Here is a 17,845-nt window from a genome sequence, read left to right on the forward strand (position 1 = left end):
TCAGCAGGATGGGATCTGAACCTATACTTTCCCCCCCTAGAAAAGGTGAAAAAAAGTTGACCCAAAAAAACAAAGCAAACGAAACAAAACCATAACAAAAAAAAAAGGAAACAAACTCAAGAACCAAGCCAACCAACCAACCAAAGCCAAGCAACCCTGCTGTTCTTCCAAAGAGACTATCTTATCTATGTTTGTAGCTGCTCCACTTCTGTGGAGCCTCTCCAGCTTCACAGAGGTCCATAAAACCATAAAAGTCTACCCACAGTATGAGACATTAGGTGAATGGCTTAATTCCTTTATTTAGGCACCAATATCACCAGGCAGAACAGCTGGAATGGCATTGGTGGGTGTAGAGAGACCGAGATAAGGCACAATTTGTTCCTCTGCATCTAAAGCTCCGAGCAAATCCCCTGAAGCAGATGGCTTCAGGACAGCATAAAGCCTCTTCTTCACTGGTGGCCTGTGTCCAAGATGTGCTAGAGCTGAAAAACTTAAAATTGCTCCTCAGTCTTCTCTGCAGTTCTGCAGTATTTTACCAGCTCTAAGATTAGTGTTACAAGAATCCAACTTGTTCAGCTGGTAACAGATGCTCTACTGTCCCTGGAGTCCTGGTTTAGAAAATTTCTCTGTAGACATAAAGCAATCGCAACATAGTTGTTAATGAATTCCTACCATGTTTTATTCATCAAATTAGTCTAATTAGCATTTAAATTAGCTAAATATTAAGAAATGAGCTTCAGTCAAAACCTTGGACCTCGGCCGTGCTGGAAATTGGGCAAGTGGGGATGGGGAAGTAAACTTTGAAGTTACCTCTGTTTCTCAGAGCCCTGTGAAAATTTCAGATATGATGTGCATATCTCCAGCATTGGAGAAAATGTGACTTAGATAGATTTTTGAAAAGTCAATACTTTTTTCTCTTCTTGGTTGTTCATGAGAGAAACACAACCCAACACAGGAATCCAAATTAAAAATTAAATGAAACAATATATTGGCTAAAACATTAACAATGCAAATTTAAAATTACAAAATATTGGGAAAAGTTTCCAATTACTGTATTAGTTTTGACATATGAACCCACTGAAATGTTGAAACTGAAAAGGAAGCTAGTTTTACAGCAAATGCTTTCTTTTTCATTATTAGATTTATTACAGGTAATAATGTAAAATACATTGTACATTGTTTGTAAACATATAAAAATATAGGTAGTAAATTTAAAGACTTTTGTTACCTACTTTGATTTTCCTTACCTAATTTGAAATAATTTTGATTTAGATTTTGGGGGCTTTAAAACTGGTTTTAAAAAAAGGAAATAAGCTTTCAGTTTCAGATATAGTTTGAACTTTGAAAAACAAGGAAGGAAAGGAAATTATTATTATTATTCCTTGTATTAAAATTTCCAAGACTTTATTCTGATATAGATAAACTTTTAAATGTCATGCTCACTAACATTTATTTGTAGCTATAAACAGTAACATTTTTTTAAGCCTTTATCATGTCATAAGCCAAAAAATTCAATGTTACATGAAAAATGAAAAAGGAATGTCTTTTTTGGTTTGATATGGAGCAAAAGCTGATGTGTCTAAAAATGAATGGAAAACAGGCTCTGTGTGTTTTGAATAAATTGATCCTCACCAGCCAAACCGAATGTTGTCACAAAGCCACTGTGTCAGCTCAAGTGAGCAGTCAGTGGGCTTCCCAGGAACCAGCTTTATGGCAGAGATCTAGCCATGCATCCTTCCCAGCTGTACTGTCATCCAGAGCAAAGGCCAAATCCCAATCTCTCTATGTTTTAAAACTCATGCTTATTCCTTTCTGAAACACTTATTTTCATTTTTTCCCCCACAAGTGCACAAGGAGGGATCAGTGATGTTGATAATCTGGAAGATGGAGACCTTCCAGCCACTGGGGAGGGGTATCTGGTTTGGCCTCTCATCACAGCAATAGAGACATAAATCTTGCCAATTTTTAGATGGACGTTATCGATTTATGACAGGATTTATCCTGATGGACAACCTGATCTTGGGAGCCTCAAGAAGTTCACATCCAGTCTTGCATTCCTATGGGTGATTCTGGTCATAACAGCAAGAAAATCTTTGTGAATAAACCAAGCCAACCTTTATTCTTTACTGCTTTAAGATACAATATTAAGCATTTTATAATAATAACAATTTTAGTGTCTGAATGCCTGCTTTCATGCCTAACATGGATTAATTTATTTGCTTATGGCAACAATTTTTAAAATTCCCTTTTCTCAAAGGGACCCACGCCCTGAAATGTGATTGCTTGAGACTATAACACTCTTCTCTGTCCCAAATCTTTCGGTTTGTTTAGGAGCACGCTGACACACTTGTTCTACTCATCTTTCAGACACATCTCTAACATGTTTTTCATTTTACACTAATTTTTCTGTCTTTCCATTCTCCCTTCCTCTGTAATCCTGTCTGTCATTACTTGGTTTTGCAGAAAACCCAGAAGGCTGGTAATCAGCGAAGCTTTTTTTTTTCCTTCCTTAGAGCCCATGGCAAATGCTCAACCTCATACTTCTGGCCTGGCTGCTTTCTGCAGAGCACCCCCTGGCCCAGGGCAGCTGTACTGCTCACTCTGTGCAGGGAAGGCACCTGTGGCTGCCTCCCCTGGCACACCAGGGTGGGCTGCATAAAATGATAAACTGATCATTTATCATGGGATAAAACAGAGCTCTCTCCACAAAATGAGAGAATGGAATAGGAATGACTGCTACTTGGAGATGTATTTCTTTGTAGTCCTAGTTCACTGCATTCACACTTCTGATAGGATCTGTAGAAACCTTTTTTAAGAGCGTTAAAAACTGTCTTGGATAATTTTATCTTTCAATTTTCTGCAGGGGCCTTGTACAAGTCTTCCAAAAACAGTGTTGTAAAATTGGGATTGACAGGCCCAGGATGAATCCCTGGGTGGCAGCACCCCTGTGGCCACCCCAGCCCCCCTCCAGGTGTCCCGGGGTCAGCGTGGCCTTTCGCACTGTGCGGCCCTGCTGTGAGCACTGCAGCACTGCCACCCTCCTGGGCACGCCTGCCACATGCCAGGTGACGGGGGCTGCAGCCTGCTCTGCTCTGCTGGCTGGGCCTCTGCTCAGGATTTAGCCCCTTCTTAGTTGAATTAGGGGAGGATATAATGCTGTCAGCATTTAGGTTCTCCCCCTACAGGTTTCTCTCAATGACAAGGTGCTGTGACACAGAAAATTTGCTTCTTTGTCATAATTTCCACTCCACGACTGTGTGAGGTTTCTGGAGAAGTCTTTTAGACCATGGCATTCATCAACATAAGGGACAAATTTGGGCATGAGCCTCTTATGCCAGTTACTTTGTTTCTAAGCAACTTGAGTTTTGTTTTTGGATTTTTTTTCTCATTTCTTTTAGGAAATGCATGATTAAATGTCTGTTATATCGTCAATACCATAAAGCTTTTCATCTGTTAGACAGAAACATAATCTGAACTCAGCTGGAGGAGAAATTGGAGCAATTATCTAGGGGGGAGGAGAAAGGAAATAGGTTTTGCTTGCAGACAACTTTATAGCATCTGTATCTCAGTCTTTCTGCTTGTTTTGTTTTGTTTTGAATTCACCAAACGTCATAGGAAGCAGATTCTGGACAACACTGTAAAATAATTTTGGGTTGCATAAAGAGGAGGCGTTTTCCTCTGGTTGTGTAACCCTCAAAGAGCTGCATCCTTTGCTCTTTGTATGTAATAGAAATGCTCCATTTCTAGCTGACTTCTAAAGATTTGCTGCAGGCAAAATTTCAGTGTAAAGTTCCCAGTCAAAACTGGGTTTGTGAGTGTCAAATGGTGTTTTTTATAGTCATGTTATATAATCACCTGAATAAAAAGTGGTTCATTGAAAGAACCTTTATTTCACTGGCACAGATACTCAGCACTCACACTTATCACATGCATTTTACACTTCAGTGTAAAGCAGTAGTGCAAAACCAATGAAGAGAAGATGGCAGCACCTAAAAAATCTTGCTGTTGCTATTTTTTTGCATGGCTGATAAAAAAGAAATGATCCAAAGAGGAAAATATAATAATAATGGAATTTTGAGTTTCTAGTAAGACTTCAGTGACAAGATAGCTTCTTCAAATTTTGCAACAAAATGTCTCCATCAATTTTTGCATGGCATTTCTGTTCCTTGAGAGACAGCAAAATCAAAACTCAGCTGTCAATACAATTCTCAAAGGACCCTTGAAAAATAAAGAGGCTTTGTCTGTCACTATAAAAAACCGTGAGTACTCTGTTTTCACACATTTTCATGGTACTCACTCCTTGAGATTTGGGATTATTTTTGTCAAAACTCAAGTAAACTGAGAGGTTCTCAATAGGAAAATTTAGTTAGAAAGCCTGTATGTAAATCCTGGTGTCTGAACTGCAGTGAATGGCCTTCAGAGTAATACCAAGTCTTTGGAATAAGGAATCTACTTTGCTGGGGATTTTTTCCTAGGAAAGGAGCAATGAGTTAGATAAGTGTTTACCATCACTGTGGAATATGTGTGATAACTTGGAAAGGAAATCCACAGAAATTTACTTTTTCCTCTGCCCCACTCTCTTCCATTTTTGTGAAGATGCTTGTTCAGCAGCTACATTTATTTGCTATATTTAAATGCTAAAAGTAAATGGTATTTTTTTATTTTTGAAATAGACAGAAAAATATGATTTGAAGGAAATTAGGAGTTCTCACTCTCAGTAAGATACTAATAGCAAACCTGATCACATGCATAAAACCTTAAGATGGAGTTTACAGCATTTGTTTTTTCTAAGACAGTTTCTAATGAAAGAAGGTACAAGAGACTTTCTCTATTAACATTATTTTGACTAAATATGTGACATAATCTATTTTGACTTCTAATTACTTTCATTTTACTTTTAATTCCACTCTCATAAAAGTTGATTTCATTCAATGGAAATCTCAGGTAAGCTTTAGTCAGTGTCTTGAATTTATATAGCATCAGAAAAGAGAAACTTCAGAAATAAAAACTGACAAAACGTGCTGCATAGCATATGGTGATACAGAATATTCATTCAAGGATGTCCTAAGTTGCATGCCTAGTAAGCTGTAGCCTAGTAGTCAAATACTATTTCCCTAAAGAATTATTAAAATTATTTCAAAAATTACTAATTAAATGTATAGTTGGTCCTATTCAAATATGAAACTGCAGCATTTATGAATGCATTTTATGTACAGATTAAGCACGAGCTGGAATATGTTATTGCACCTACAGTTGTTTTGTTCCTTCTGTAAATTGGAGTTGTAATTATGGTAAGAGGTCAGACAGATTATATATAAACTAATAGCAGAGTTTTTCACTGCTTGCTAAGATGGCCAGTTTTGCTCCACCTCTCCCTTTCTCTCATATCCAGATGTTCAGATTTTTGATAGACTGATATTCTTGCAAGACTTTGACCTTAGCCTAGTAACTGGAGCTTAGTTCACTAATAACTGGTAAATTAATGCAGCAGGTAATATTTTGTGCCTGCTATCAGAGGCTGTAACTTTTCAGTCAAAATGTTGTCAGTTAATGGAACATTCTATCTCTGAGTCATTTGTCATTATGGGAACAAAATACTCTTAAATTCCTCCTTCTTCTGCCTAACGTAACAGCTAAAGAGCAACTAGAGCAGCAGGGAGACCAAAGGCACTGGTCCTCTTGTGAGCATGTTAAACACTAAGCTAAAGACCCTGGATCCTGGGTGACAGTTTTAAGTATTGAACTATTGTTTACAAGTGCACTGGTTTCAACATCATGAAAGGATGGGCAGTCCTTTGAACTTCAGTGATTATTTGATAGTTTTTGTTTTTCTATCCTACGTGAAACACATGAAGTGGAATATTTTGCTCAATATGGAACAAAGGCTTAATGTCAGCATGAAAAACAAAAAATAATTAAATATTGTTCAATTAAAAATATTTTCATTATTTAGTTTTAAAGAAAGATCTAACATAAAGAGTAAAAAGAAAAGAGTAAAAATAATGAGATTCCTATAATTATTTTTTCCCCATGAAATTCTGGGATTTTTTTGTTTTAGAATGAGATTGTAAATGTCGCTAGAGGACTTCTAGGTGTCTTGCTGGTTAGCTTTTCACCAATGTGCTTCAAAGCACAGTGGGACAAAAAACTCCAAAACAATATTTTAGTAAGTAAAATGAATACTTCAATCTTCTAAGAAAGGTTTACTTTTAGTCAGGATTGGGGCAGATAGTCTTATCTGCTGGAGCCAAAGTGGTTTAGCTCTCCTGGCCTAATCGATCCTTCATTCACAGAATTCCTACGCAGCCAGAGTAAGATGGAATATTTTAGCACTGACCTTTGTTTAACCTGCTCTGAGACTGCCTCTAAACACAAACACAGGTCTCCTGGTTAGAGATAGATGTGGAATGCAAACAAAAACAAAGCCTCTGGCACACTTGAAATGGAAGATGACCTTTTTTTTTTTTTTTGCACCATTTCAAACTAAAAAATTTATACTCAGATGGCAAGCTGATTAATATCACATATTTCCAAAGGCATGGTTTGTCATCACAGATAAAATCAGATTTATGCTTAGACTAGGGAAAACCTGAAAAAGTTATTTTCCAAGAGTTCTGCTTGTGCTCTGTAGAAGACTAAATTGAACAACCCATAACATCAAACAGGGATATGAAATTAAAGAAGTTTGAATCCGTTACTCTCATGGCCGTAAAAAGAAAGGGAAGAAATTTTTTCATAAATCTGCATTAATAATTATCCTTTGATGATGTTAGAATAATACTTCAATGTATTCTGGTTCTATGAAGAAAAGTTACTCACTTTACAACATGGAGTAAAATAAACAGGCCTCTCTCTTTAGAAGAGTATAATCCTTTAATTCATCTAGGGACTAGACACTAATCCAAGAAAATGTGTTCTACATCTCCATGGCAATGAAGAAAGTTTTCCTAGAGCAAATAGGTATTGGCCATTATATGTAAAAATACTATGTTTTTTTTAATCTCAGTTTCTGGGTTTGGTGCAAGAAGAAATTCAGGCTCAAATCTAAAGTGAAGTATGTGGCAATGATGCAACAGGTTTTGAGTGGAATAATTCAATTAACTTTTCTGATTTTTTTGTCTTCTTTTGAGTATCCAGTAATTATTGTGAGTATATAGTCATTCTGTGTCCATAGTATATAGTCATTCTATAACTATCAACTCAAACACATACAGAAAAATTCATACCTCTTCTTTACCTGTACAGCCACAGCTGCAAAGAATTTATTTTTTAAGAAATTGAAACCATTTTTAAATCATGATGCTGAAACTCAAATTTACACCTCAATTTCCAAAGACCAGACTCTTTCTACAGCCTACTTTCTTCTGTTTTGCATAATCAATTGATGACTAGGAAATAAAAATTGCTATGATTTTGATAAATTTATCACAGAGAGCATAGCCTTAAAAAGCAGACCCCCTCTAATTTAAGATGTCTTATTTTGCTCATCATTTAGAGATTGTTTGCCAAAAGGACACATGAAGATTTCCATTTGTGGGGAGAATTGCCTCACCTATAAGGAATCTCAGAGGAAGAGTTTTGCTATTGCAAGGAAAATTCTTCTGAGACACTAAAAAAATCCTTTGGTTCATTATATTAGTTGAGGAAGTTTTCATGGGTATGAATCTGGCCCTCTAATTCTGTTTGCTTTTAAATTAACCATAGAAGCTCCACTGTAACCTCAAATCTCTAGCCATTCTGTAGTTTTGTGATTTCCCAAACATCTGCTGGGGACTTTGAAACCACCACATTCATTTTCTTATGAGCTAAGCTGCAATTTATCTCAGGTCTCTGAAGATGAAAGCCTAGGAAGCCTCCACAGAGAGCAGAACACTTTCCAAATCAGTTCTCAGCTTGTGGAGCTGGGAACAGCTGGCCTGCTCTCCCCTTTGGGCTGAGAGGGCTTCTTGTTTCCAGCTCCCTGACAGACATCTGAGGAACCCCCATTTGTCTTCTTTTTTTAACTACACCTACTTCCTGAGGCAAAGGGCAACAGTCCCTATCCATACGTCTGGAAAACCTGGAAAGAAATCTGGAATTTGTAAGGTTGTTGGATTTTTTTCAGTAAACTATTTGAGATCTGTGTGTGTTACAGAAATAGGAATAAATGCCTCACAAAATCAGGAGAACTAGAATTTGTCCTTCTCCTTTGTAGATGTCATAGTTCTTGCTAAATCATAAGACCTCCTAGTCAATTTTAATTGGCATGGAAAAGGAATTTATAAAAATGATACCAATAAAACAGAAAGCTTTAGGTTCAAAGTATTTCTGGACATGGATATGTAAGGTTGATGCCAAAACTAATTGTATTAATAGTGAAATTTTCCATAGAAAAGTGTCACCAAGTCTAGCATAAACTCTCAGACAACAAATACCTCAGATTAAAGAATCAAGCTTCATCATGGGTGGAGGGAGCCCAGACTGAAATCAGCTCTCTCTATGATTTGTAGACTTTCACAAAGTGTGTGACACAGTCACCAGACTTTATAAGGCAGCTATCAGTCTCTTTTAACAAACTCCTTGGAAAGAGGGCTTGTTTTTTAATGTGGAAAAAATGTAGAATGTAAAACCTCAACTATTTTCACCAGACAGAACTCACATTCCTTGGCCAGCCCAGCTGGAAGTTATTGTCAAGGTCGCTGTTTGTCAAAGGACTCAAGCAGAAGGAAAAGCCTCATTCTGTTACTTTTGCAGCACCTGTACATTGGAGCCCTGGTCCATCCCTGTGGCTCTTTGGTCTGACACATGACTCCTCAAGAACACACAAGTAAATAATATTTAATGGTAATCTCACAAATAGTCCCTTTAGGGCCACAGCTAGTGTAGTGCACTTAAAATTAGGCATGTGCTCAATTATAAATTTATTATTGAATCAGAGGCTTTGGGGGCTGAAAATATGATTAAGGAGCATTTCAGCTTAAGAAAAGCCCCTAGATTAAATGTTGAGGGATTTTTTTCCTATAAAGCTCAGACGTATCATATAATTTTAGAATATTATTTTCATTTTTAACAAGCTTGTCCAAGCTATAAAGTTGGAAATGTCTTCAAATGGTGTTTAAAAAAGAGTATACTTTTCAGATTTCAAAGAAAAAGAGAAGTCTGCAGTCATTGCATTAAGAAATCCAGAGATTTTTTCCCAAGCATTTTGTTTTTCTTAGTCTAGAGCTTTTTAGGTTAAGATCCAATTAATACATTATTATTCAAATCAACCAGAGTATTAAATGAAACAATGTTGACTTAACCTTCCTGTAACTTTATGCTTCATGACAGTTATCCCAAAAATTAATTAGATCTTCTTGACAAAGCAAATTGGTGATGTAAGTGGTGCTAGAAGTAACACTTTGAGTAGAAGCTACTCAAAAATCCCATCAAGTGTTACCATAATGAAGTGCCAGAAGTGTTCCTGTAATTAAGTGCTGAAGTTGGCTGTGGCATGGGCCAACCTTGGTATTGACACAGGAGCTGTGCCCACATGCAGTGGATGTGATCACTGCCCCAGGCTGAGCCTGTGTAGGCTTCCCTGATCTTCAGTGGAATTTCAGTCCAGATGTGAACCTGAAGTCAGGACTGGGAAACCAGTGCATGGTACAGCTTGTTGAAAGCAGCTCTGCAGATTTTCATGCCAAAGCAAGATGTGTGATGCAGCTGAGGTACTGGGACAGCAGGAACAGAGGGAATAGGAGGGACAGTGCACATTGACTAACTTTTCTAGGTTATCAGTGGAGAGACAGTGGCACTGCTGGAGGCTTTGGGCAGGCGGTTTTGTGCTCTCTCTCCTCATGCACTGTGGTGAGAAGCCAGGCAAAGCGAACAGCAAATGTGAGCAGAACCATGGGCACCTAAACCAGCATAATAGGAATGCCTTCTACAGCTTCACCAGCACTTGCAGTCACATCTGACCCCTTCCAAAAACAAGTGTATTCTCTTTTTGTAATCTTGATGTCTTTTAACTTTATGAAGATTTCAGAAAGGTAATCCAAAACCTTGATGAAACAGGTCTTTGTAAACAAGTCCTCTCTTTGCCTGGAGGATACTGTGTATTTCACATAAGAAGGTTATTTGTAAAATTGGTTCTGGTCCAAATTTAGATACATAAGCATTTGCTTAAGCTTAATGAGCTGTAATGTGCTTACAGGTAAATGCATGTTTAAACACACTGTTGGAAGGAAAGAAAAGAATACTGATGCAGAATCATGGGGTTCATCAGACTGAAAAAACAATGAAGGAGTGCAATATAGTTACTTGTCACCTGAAAGTAATCCCTGCTGTTGTTCACCACTGACTCATTATCCCAGTGGAAAGGTGACATGGCTGTGGAGGCAATTAGCCAGGGCTGAAAGCTGCTTTACTTTCTTACCCTCTTTTAGCAAAGCGCAAATGGAAACATCACTCTGAAATAAGTTCTTTCTTTTTTTTTTTTTTTTTAATTCTAGACATGATTAGAACTTTTTACCTTTTTTTCTGAGTCTTTACACATATATGTAAGCTAAACATGCAACTGCTGGAAGGGAAGTACTTTCTTCTGGTTGTATATAGAATGTTGACTTTGCACTGAAAAAATCAGTCTCCTTCAGAAACAGAACATATTCATCTGAGAACCCAAACTTCCCTATTACAAGTTTTCTTCCTTTTTTTTTCCTCTTTTTTTAACAAAAGTCAGCACTTGCTACAGAAAGCTAATATTTGTGAGGAGGTTTGGACTAAAAAGATTTCATTTTCTCATGTATTTATACTCTAGAAAACTACATGAGCACATTATTTTTTATCTGATTTGTTGCTGAGGTAAAGCAGGAATAATTAAGACAGTCAACACACATCTTGGTATTGTCACGTGGATATTTGATCATTTGAATCTCTAAGGAACCAATATGTGGATATATATGATATCAGTAGTTCACTGCCCTTTCCAGTGAAAGGACTTTGGATCATTAAATGCAGCTGGAAGGAGATAGTTTCAAATCCTCCCAAAAGGACCCAGTTATTCACTTCAATGTGAGTTAAGCTTTGGTGCTCATTTCTGTAGAATGATGCAGATTCCTAAGGTTTCCAGGATTTGAAGGAGAAACTAAATAAATCCATCTTATTTAATTCTTCTGAATATTAGTAATGGTGTATAAATTATGTCTGGTTCAAGAAGACCAAACTACAAAGGGTTGGAGGATGAGAAAGCATTCATGGGAGTCATCATATGTGTTGGAACTTCTTTCCTCCTGACATTCTTTATTATCAGATGCTGGCACCAGCAGCAGTGAGAGGGGATGCTGCACCAGATGGACTCTGATCCAGTATTTGTGCCCTTGAACATGCTGGTGTTCACTGCAGTGCTTTGTATGGCTGCAAACCATGATGTGTGAAACAGCTCCTGAGGAGACCTTACTTCTCATTGGTGTGGGTTAGAGCTGACACCACTCAATATTCACCAAACCAGACTTGCCTCACTTGAATTAGAAACACCTGATTATTTATTTGCAAGTCCTGCCTCCTGCAAACAATACATTGCAGTACTCATGCAGTACTCAATCAGTACTTTGCAAAATCCAAAAGAGGAGAATGAAAATAACACAGATTATACACAGTAAGGAGAAAAATAATGCCAAACCCAGTATTTTAGAAAATGAAGTTTTTAAATTTGAAAATGGGAAAGGAAAATGTCAAAAAAAAAGGTTTTGCTAATCATAAGGTTTTGCTTTGTAGGTAAATGCATCCCGCCAAGAAACCAAGCTGATGGAAGAATGTGACCAACTCATTGAAATAATCCAGCAAAGACGGCAAATAATTGGAACCAAAATCAAAGAAGGAAAGGTAAAAGCTTTTCTTCTTTAGATCACATGTAGGTCAACACTGTTTCCTTTTCATTGCAGCTTTTTTGACTGCAGATAGTATTGGTCGAAATTTGAAAAATTCCTTATGTAGTTCTTGGCTACTGACTGATACTTTCATGTAAAGAAAATGAAATCCTTGAAGACTAGTACACTAGACCTCAACTGTTTATTTGGTATTTCTCTTACTACAGGTGATTATGAATTTTAAGGATAAAACCAGAAATTTTATCATAGTTGGTAAATGACAAATTATGTCCACTTAATGTTTCCTTCACTCTGTTATGTGCCTGACAGTATTTCCCCCAAAGTGTTAACTTTCACAAAATGTCACAGTACATAGAATCATGTCTCACAATTTTTTTTTTCTAAGTACTTTAACTTTTTATTCAAATACTATCACATAAAAATTTTGTTCCAGTCATTGTCATTCATGAAGTCTTAATTTATTTACAAAAAAAGATATTCAAAAGTGTGAAAAAAAATTAAATTAGGTGTGCATTTCTAATTCCCAAAGTTCCATGATTATTAGTAGCAAACACATTGAGCAGGAAAAATCTCTGATACTCAGGTTTCAATGTATTTTGCTAGCTAACTGTTAACTCAGAAATGCAATAGAGTTGAATTAATGCTTTTATTTTCTAGGTACAAGGTGTTTACTGTTTAACTCCTAAAGTAACTAAGTCAGATATTCATTCTTCTTGTGTGGGAAAAGCTCAGAAAAAGAATGAAGTCAAGAGCAGGTTAAATGGTTCGTGTGGATGTCAAGATATTCCAATTAACTTGAAATGAAAACTCTGTAGGCAAGGGCTAACTTAAACATATTTGAAACCACAGGTCCTGTACACTCTGTGAAAAAACCTGAATTTCCTCGTGCTGTTAACAAAATATAATTCCCTTCAAATGAAATAGATGGCCTTCATTTTTGTTTCAGCTCCTTTTCTCTATACAGAGAGACCAGGTGTGCTACCAATGAAGTAGAAAACCTACCATTCATCTGGATTTGTGCACTATACATATTGCTTTTAAAAACTCTGTTGCTTGCAAAAATTATTCTAATTTCCATTAGCATGGAAGATTTGTAATACAATTGACTCCAAATTTGTTTGAATAGAGTTGTTATCAGAATCTGTCCCCATTCTTTGTTCTGTTTTGTTGAGCTGAAAGGTACATCAGTGGAGGTCCAGTCAAGGTCTGGAATGCTTTGACTCAAATGTGATACATGTTGAAAGATTTCAAGGTCTCAAGAGATCCATGTGAAAAGCCACAGGAAGTTCTGCCCAATATCTCTTCCTTTAAGAGGGCCTATGGCTAAGAGTCTTTCTGGAAGGAGAGCATGACAAATTTCTCTGTAGGACTGTAGGTGTGGCTACAGCTGGCAACACATACTAAGCTCTAGCTGTGCCTGCAAGGCTGCAGCTTCAGTTACACACAAGTCTGAACACCCTGTGCAGCTCCACATTTAATCTCACCTATCATCCAAACCCTATAAAAGCCCACAGAACATGTAACAGGAAAGAAGCAAATATCAACTAGGTAAGATAATCCTAGGGCAGATGTCATTCCTACCATTGCAGAAGTGGGTGGGGACTGGGTGACATTGAGACTCTTCCTTGTTCAATTTATCATCTTCCTCTTCTTGAAGATAAAAGAAAGAATCAATCAAGTGAAAAATATAGTTCGTATATAGACATCACAAGTCATGACTTGCCTTCTACTGCAGAAAACTCATAAGTTAACATTTACTTCAGTTCACTGTTTGCTCGTTAATTAATTAGTAAATAAAAAGATGAACTTAACATTGCAGTGAACCTTTCCATGGTTAGGCTGGTGTAGACTGAATTGTAATCTCTGCAAATGCAGTTACAGGAAACATTGTGGCATTAGTTCATCCTAGAAGCTGATCAAATCATTAGCATTACCAAAATTTGGGCATTCCAGCATTTTCTTCTCTATCTTTAAAAACATACCAATATCACATGACACAAATCATTTGGCCAGTATCATTTTGCGAAAGTTTTTTTTAAATGTTTGTTTTCCTACTTGTTTCTGTTGTCAGAGAGTTGCACTAAGATACCCTCATCACTGCTTAGGATCCAAATATATCCAAAACTCAAATCAGCAACTTTATAGCCAGTGCCCTAATTCCTGAGATTAGGAATGTTATCTTGATTATAAATTTGGACATTTCTGCCAACCCACTTGGTTGTTAGTTCCCTCATTTTGCATGTAACTGGGTCTTAATGTGCCTTTCTAAACTCTGGAGTTATTTAATTTCCTTCCTTTTTCTTACTCCTGTTCAAACTATGATCCTGATGTGATAACAAAGGGAAGGACTCCCAGACCTTTCAGGAACTATTGTAGTTCCTGAAAGTTTTGTTAGCCAACATTGTCTTTAAATGGAGGACTGTACCCTTCCCTAACCTTTTTGCTAATCATTACAGTCACATCTACTGTGTTTACCTCCAGCACATATGTTTGCAGTAATAATAATCAGCTCTCCAGCACTACTGTGCTTTTGTCCAGTTAAAAATATCCAGCAAGAAAACACCCTGTTTTACTTAAAGCACATAATGAGGTCAGGCATGTATTGTTAACAGAATTGAACTGTCTTTTTCTGTTAACTTTTAGTTTTAGTTTTCTTCTTTTTAGGAAACTCAATTAATAGAAAAAATCTAGTTAATCTATAAGTAGTGTTTAACACAGATCTCATAATTTCTGGGAAATTGTTATCTAAATAGACCTTAGTTATCATGTAAGCAGAAATTACCAGGAAATGACGTTCCTTCTGCTGGAAAATAGGCCAGCTGTGCTTGTTTTGGCTCTCCCCTGTTGTTTTCCATGTGGAAAATATTCAGGCAGAAAGGCTGTGCCTGTCCCTTATTAAAATGTTACATGGTTAGATGGAGTTCACCACAAAGCTTGTCACCAAAGCCGTTCATCTTAACTCCTCCTTTGCCCAGCTTTACCTCTGAATTGCAAACCCAACCATGATTTGTGACCTCAGAGGCATGACTGCTTTCCCGTGTTTCCACTCAAGGTGGTGAGGCTGAGGAAACTGGCTCAGCAGATTGCAAACTGCAAACAGTGCATTGAGCGCTCGACGTCCCTCATCTCTCAGGCGGAGCAGTCACTGAAGGAGAACGACCACGCTCGCTTCCTGCAAACTGCCAAAAATATCACTGAAAGGTAAGGGAGGTGTTCCTCTCCATAAAAGAAAAACCTCACTCTAAGGCAGATGGGTTGCCATAGTTGCTGTGTTGTCTTGTCACATCAGAGATGTGGTCAAACGCAGGGGGGTCGTTGACATATTCCCCCAAAATGCTACTTTGTGCTATACCAGATTGGGAAGAACCTTACTGTAGTGCTAAATCTAAACATCCCTTTGAGAAGAGGAGCAGTCAAAAAAGGGTGCAAATTAAGAGTTACAACAAGAACAGCATGCACAAGTGAAAGAGTTAGAATGGTTGCCAAGCAGATGTCCGATGTTAAACACACTTAAAATATGGGTTTATGGCTGAAATTCCTACTTCATGAAAAATTCTGAGATTGAGAAAGAAATCAGGCAGTCAGTGCATTCATTAGAAGAAACTGGGAATGATCTTAATGAATTCATATTCTTCACAAAATAGAAAGATACAAGATAATGAAATTTGTAACTTTGTGAGCCTGCACCATGCTTCTTGAAGAGATGGAGATTCAACAGTCCAGGAGGTTTGGAAGTTACATCAATTGTTGTGTTGGGCTCCTGGGTGCAGGGAATTTCTATTCCTTCAAGATCCTGGCTCCTCTGCAGCATGCCAGATGTATCAAGGATCACAAAGACAAGGACCATGCTATCAGAAAATTTGGTCTGGTTTTCAGTGCAATGCTGTGAATGCTGAAACATACCCATTGAGTTTCAGCATGATTTTCTGAAGAAAAAATATTCTGCTGGAATACCAGCTGTTTAGAAATCAGAAAATTTTTTTTTAAATTTACATTTGAAGAAAGAAGAATGTGGACAAAAAAAAAAGACATCAAAAGTATGGGGTTTTTAATTTTTTTAAAATAGTGCTTTTTTAATAGTTATTTTTTTATTTCTGGGTTCACATTATATCTTCACATTTTCCAACCCATTTCCCCAAATTCAAATCATGAAATTCCCTGCTCCTATTACACATTTTTTTAAGTCTTTCCCTTACTCTCGTGTGCTGCATCATTCTTCATCAAATTGCCAATTTGTAAATAAGCCAGCAACACTGGGTTGCCTTTTACAGATTCAGAGAATTGAAAATCAGTTGAAAAAGACAAGGCCAGGCAAGGCAGTGGGTTATATGTTGTCTCTCAGACTGTGGCTTATATTCTGTCACCAAGCAACATTTTGGCATCCCAGTTGAAGCCAGTAGTGAATCTACAACAAGTATCAAAAGCTGAAGGTGGGGATCTGCCCTTTTTTTCAGTGTTCAGCAGAAGCAGCAGTAGGGCAGAAACTTGTGGAGACACAGGGCTTTCTAACTGACTACCACAGAATATTCAGAGAAGCTCCATTTTGAACTTGTAAGCATGAACAATTGCATCATAAATACAATACTTTCACAGGAGAGACACTGGGAGAGCAGAAATGAGACACGCTGACATATGTGCCCAATCAAACAATTCTTGGCTATCACAGATTGTTGTCTGTAATGAAATGGCTGTGAACACCCTGAAAAACAGAGAATCATTCCAAGCAGTGAATAAAACCAAGGGTAAAAAAGATACCGAGTGCTTGCAGACAAATTGCAAATGGAAAAAGAGGCTAAATAGAATTATAAATTATTCCTCACAAGTAACTCTCTTAGTTCTCCTGTGGTGAGCAACATTTTGTTTGCTTTAAACTGCTCATGTAACAGTCTCACCAGGGCTCTGAGCTCCAGCAGCTAAAGAAGTCTCCTGGAATCATGCTCATTGCATTTTTTCATCCACACATTTCAAAGTAATTGCAGTAAAATATTTTCTGTTGTAAGCACAACAGGTAACTGCACAAGCAGAGCCATTACATTCACTCTGATGATTGAGTTGTGCATTATTTGCAGTGGATGAAATACATTTATCCTAGAAAAACCCTTTCCAATCAACTACAGTGTCAGTGTTTACAGTGTCAACAGTAGGCAGAATTACAGGACGAAATTCAATCCTCTGAACCTAATATGGTTCAGCATGGTGTCTGAAATTTTGAATTGTTGATCTCACCAAAAACTGACTGTAACACATGTAAATACAGAGCGCCTTTCGCATATCCCCTAAGACAGTCCAAAAAGGCCCGCTGATATAAAATAAAATTTAAAAAAAAATCGGTCCTAGGATCTACTTTAAACTGACTTCTACATTCACAGCTGCAGCAGAAACAATGCTGAAAACTGTATTACAAAAATATTTAACAGGAAATCTCCTCAGCTCAGCTTTTGAAAACTGTGCTGAAGACAATGAGATGTACAGCTCTGGTTTTGACTTTCCTTATTGTATTTTCCTAAAATGCTACACAAAAAATATATGAAAAAATAATCCTTAGTAAACATTTGTCCTGGAGTAATTTCAGTCCAGTCTACAGAAAAAGAATAATATGGGAAAATTTTAAATTAAAGCAATAAAATATTTTTGATCAGACATGTCATAAGTGATATAACAGACATAAATGTCATAACAGATAACAGATATAGATTGCATGCATAGTTGTCTGTTTATCTCCAAACTGAGGCATTTGCCCAATTTCTGTTGTATAGTATAAGGTTTAGTGATCTCTCTCCTTAAACCAGTCAAACTTTCTGTAAACACATCCAATATCCAGCTCTCCAGAAATATGCATTTGGTGAAACCAGGCTGAATGGACTGGAAAATGCATTTTTCTTGTGAAAGTTCATCTCTTTATATTAGTACATCTGGACAGAGAAAATGTAAATGTAGTTCCTGAAATGAGGTAGGTGAGGAAACTTTTCCATTTTGGAGTTACAAAGCATGCACACATG

At 37.2% G+C, this 17,845-nt stretch overlaps 1 protein-coding gene across 5 annotated transcripts in view; it reads left to right on the plus strand.

The window, feature by feature from the left end:
- MID1 (midline 1) overlaps positions 1 to 17,845 on the plus strand; it is a 257,614-nt gene that overhangs the window by 216,990 nt on the left and 22,779 nt on the right. For all 5 annotated transcript variants that reach the window (XM_031060407.1, XM_031060408.1, XM_031060406.1 and 2 more), the window contains 2 exons: positions 11,734 to 11,841; positions 14,899 to 15,047. In XM_031060407.1, coding sequence (XP_030916267.1) covers positions 11,734 to 11,841; positions 14,899 to 15,047 — 257 coding nt within the window. The remainder of the gene's footprint in view (positions 1 to 11,733; positions 11,842 to 14,898; positions 15,048 to 17,845) is intronic.

Source organism: Geospiza fortis, unplaced genomic scaffold (assembly GCF_000277835.1).
Source record: "Geospiza fortis unplaced genomic scaffold, GeoFor_1.0 scaffold50, whole genome shotgun sequence".
NCBI lineage: Eukaryota > Metazoa > Chordata > Aves > Passeriformes > Thraupidae > Geospiza > Geospiza fortis.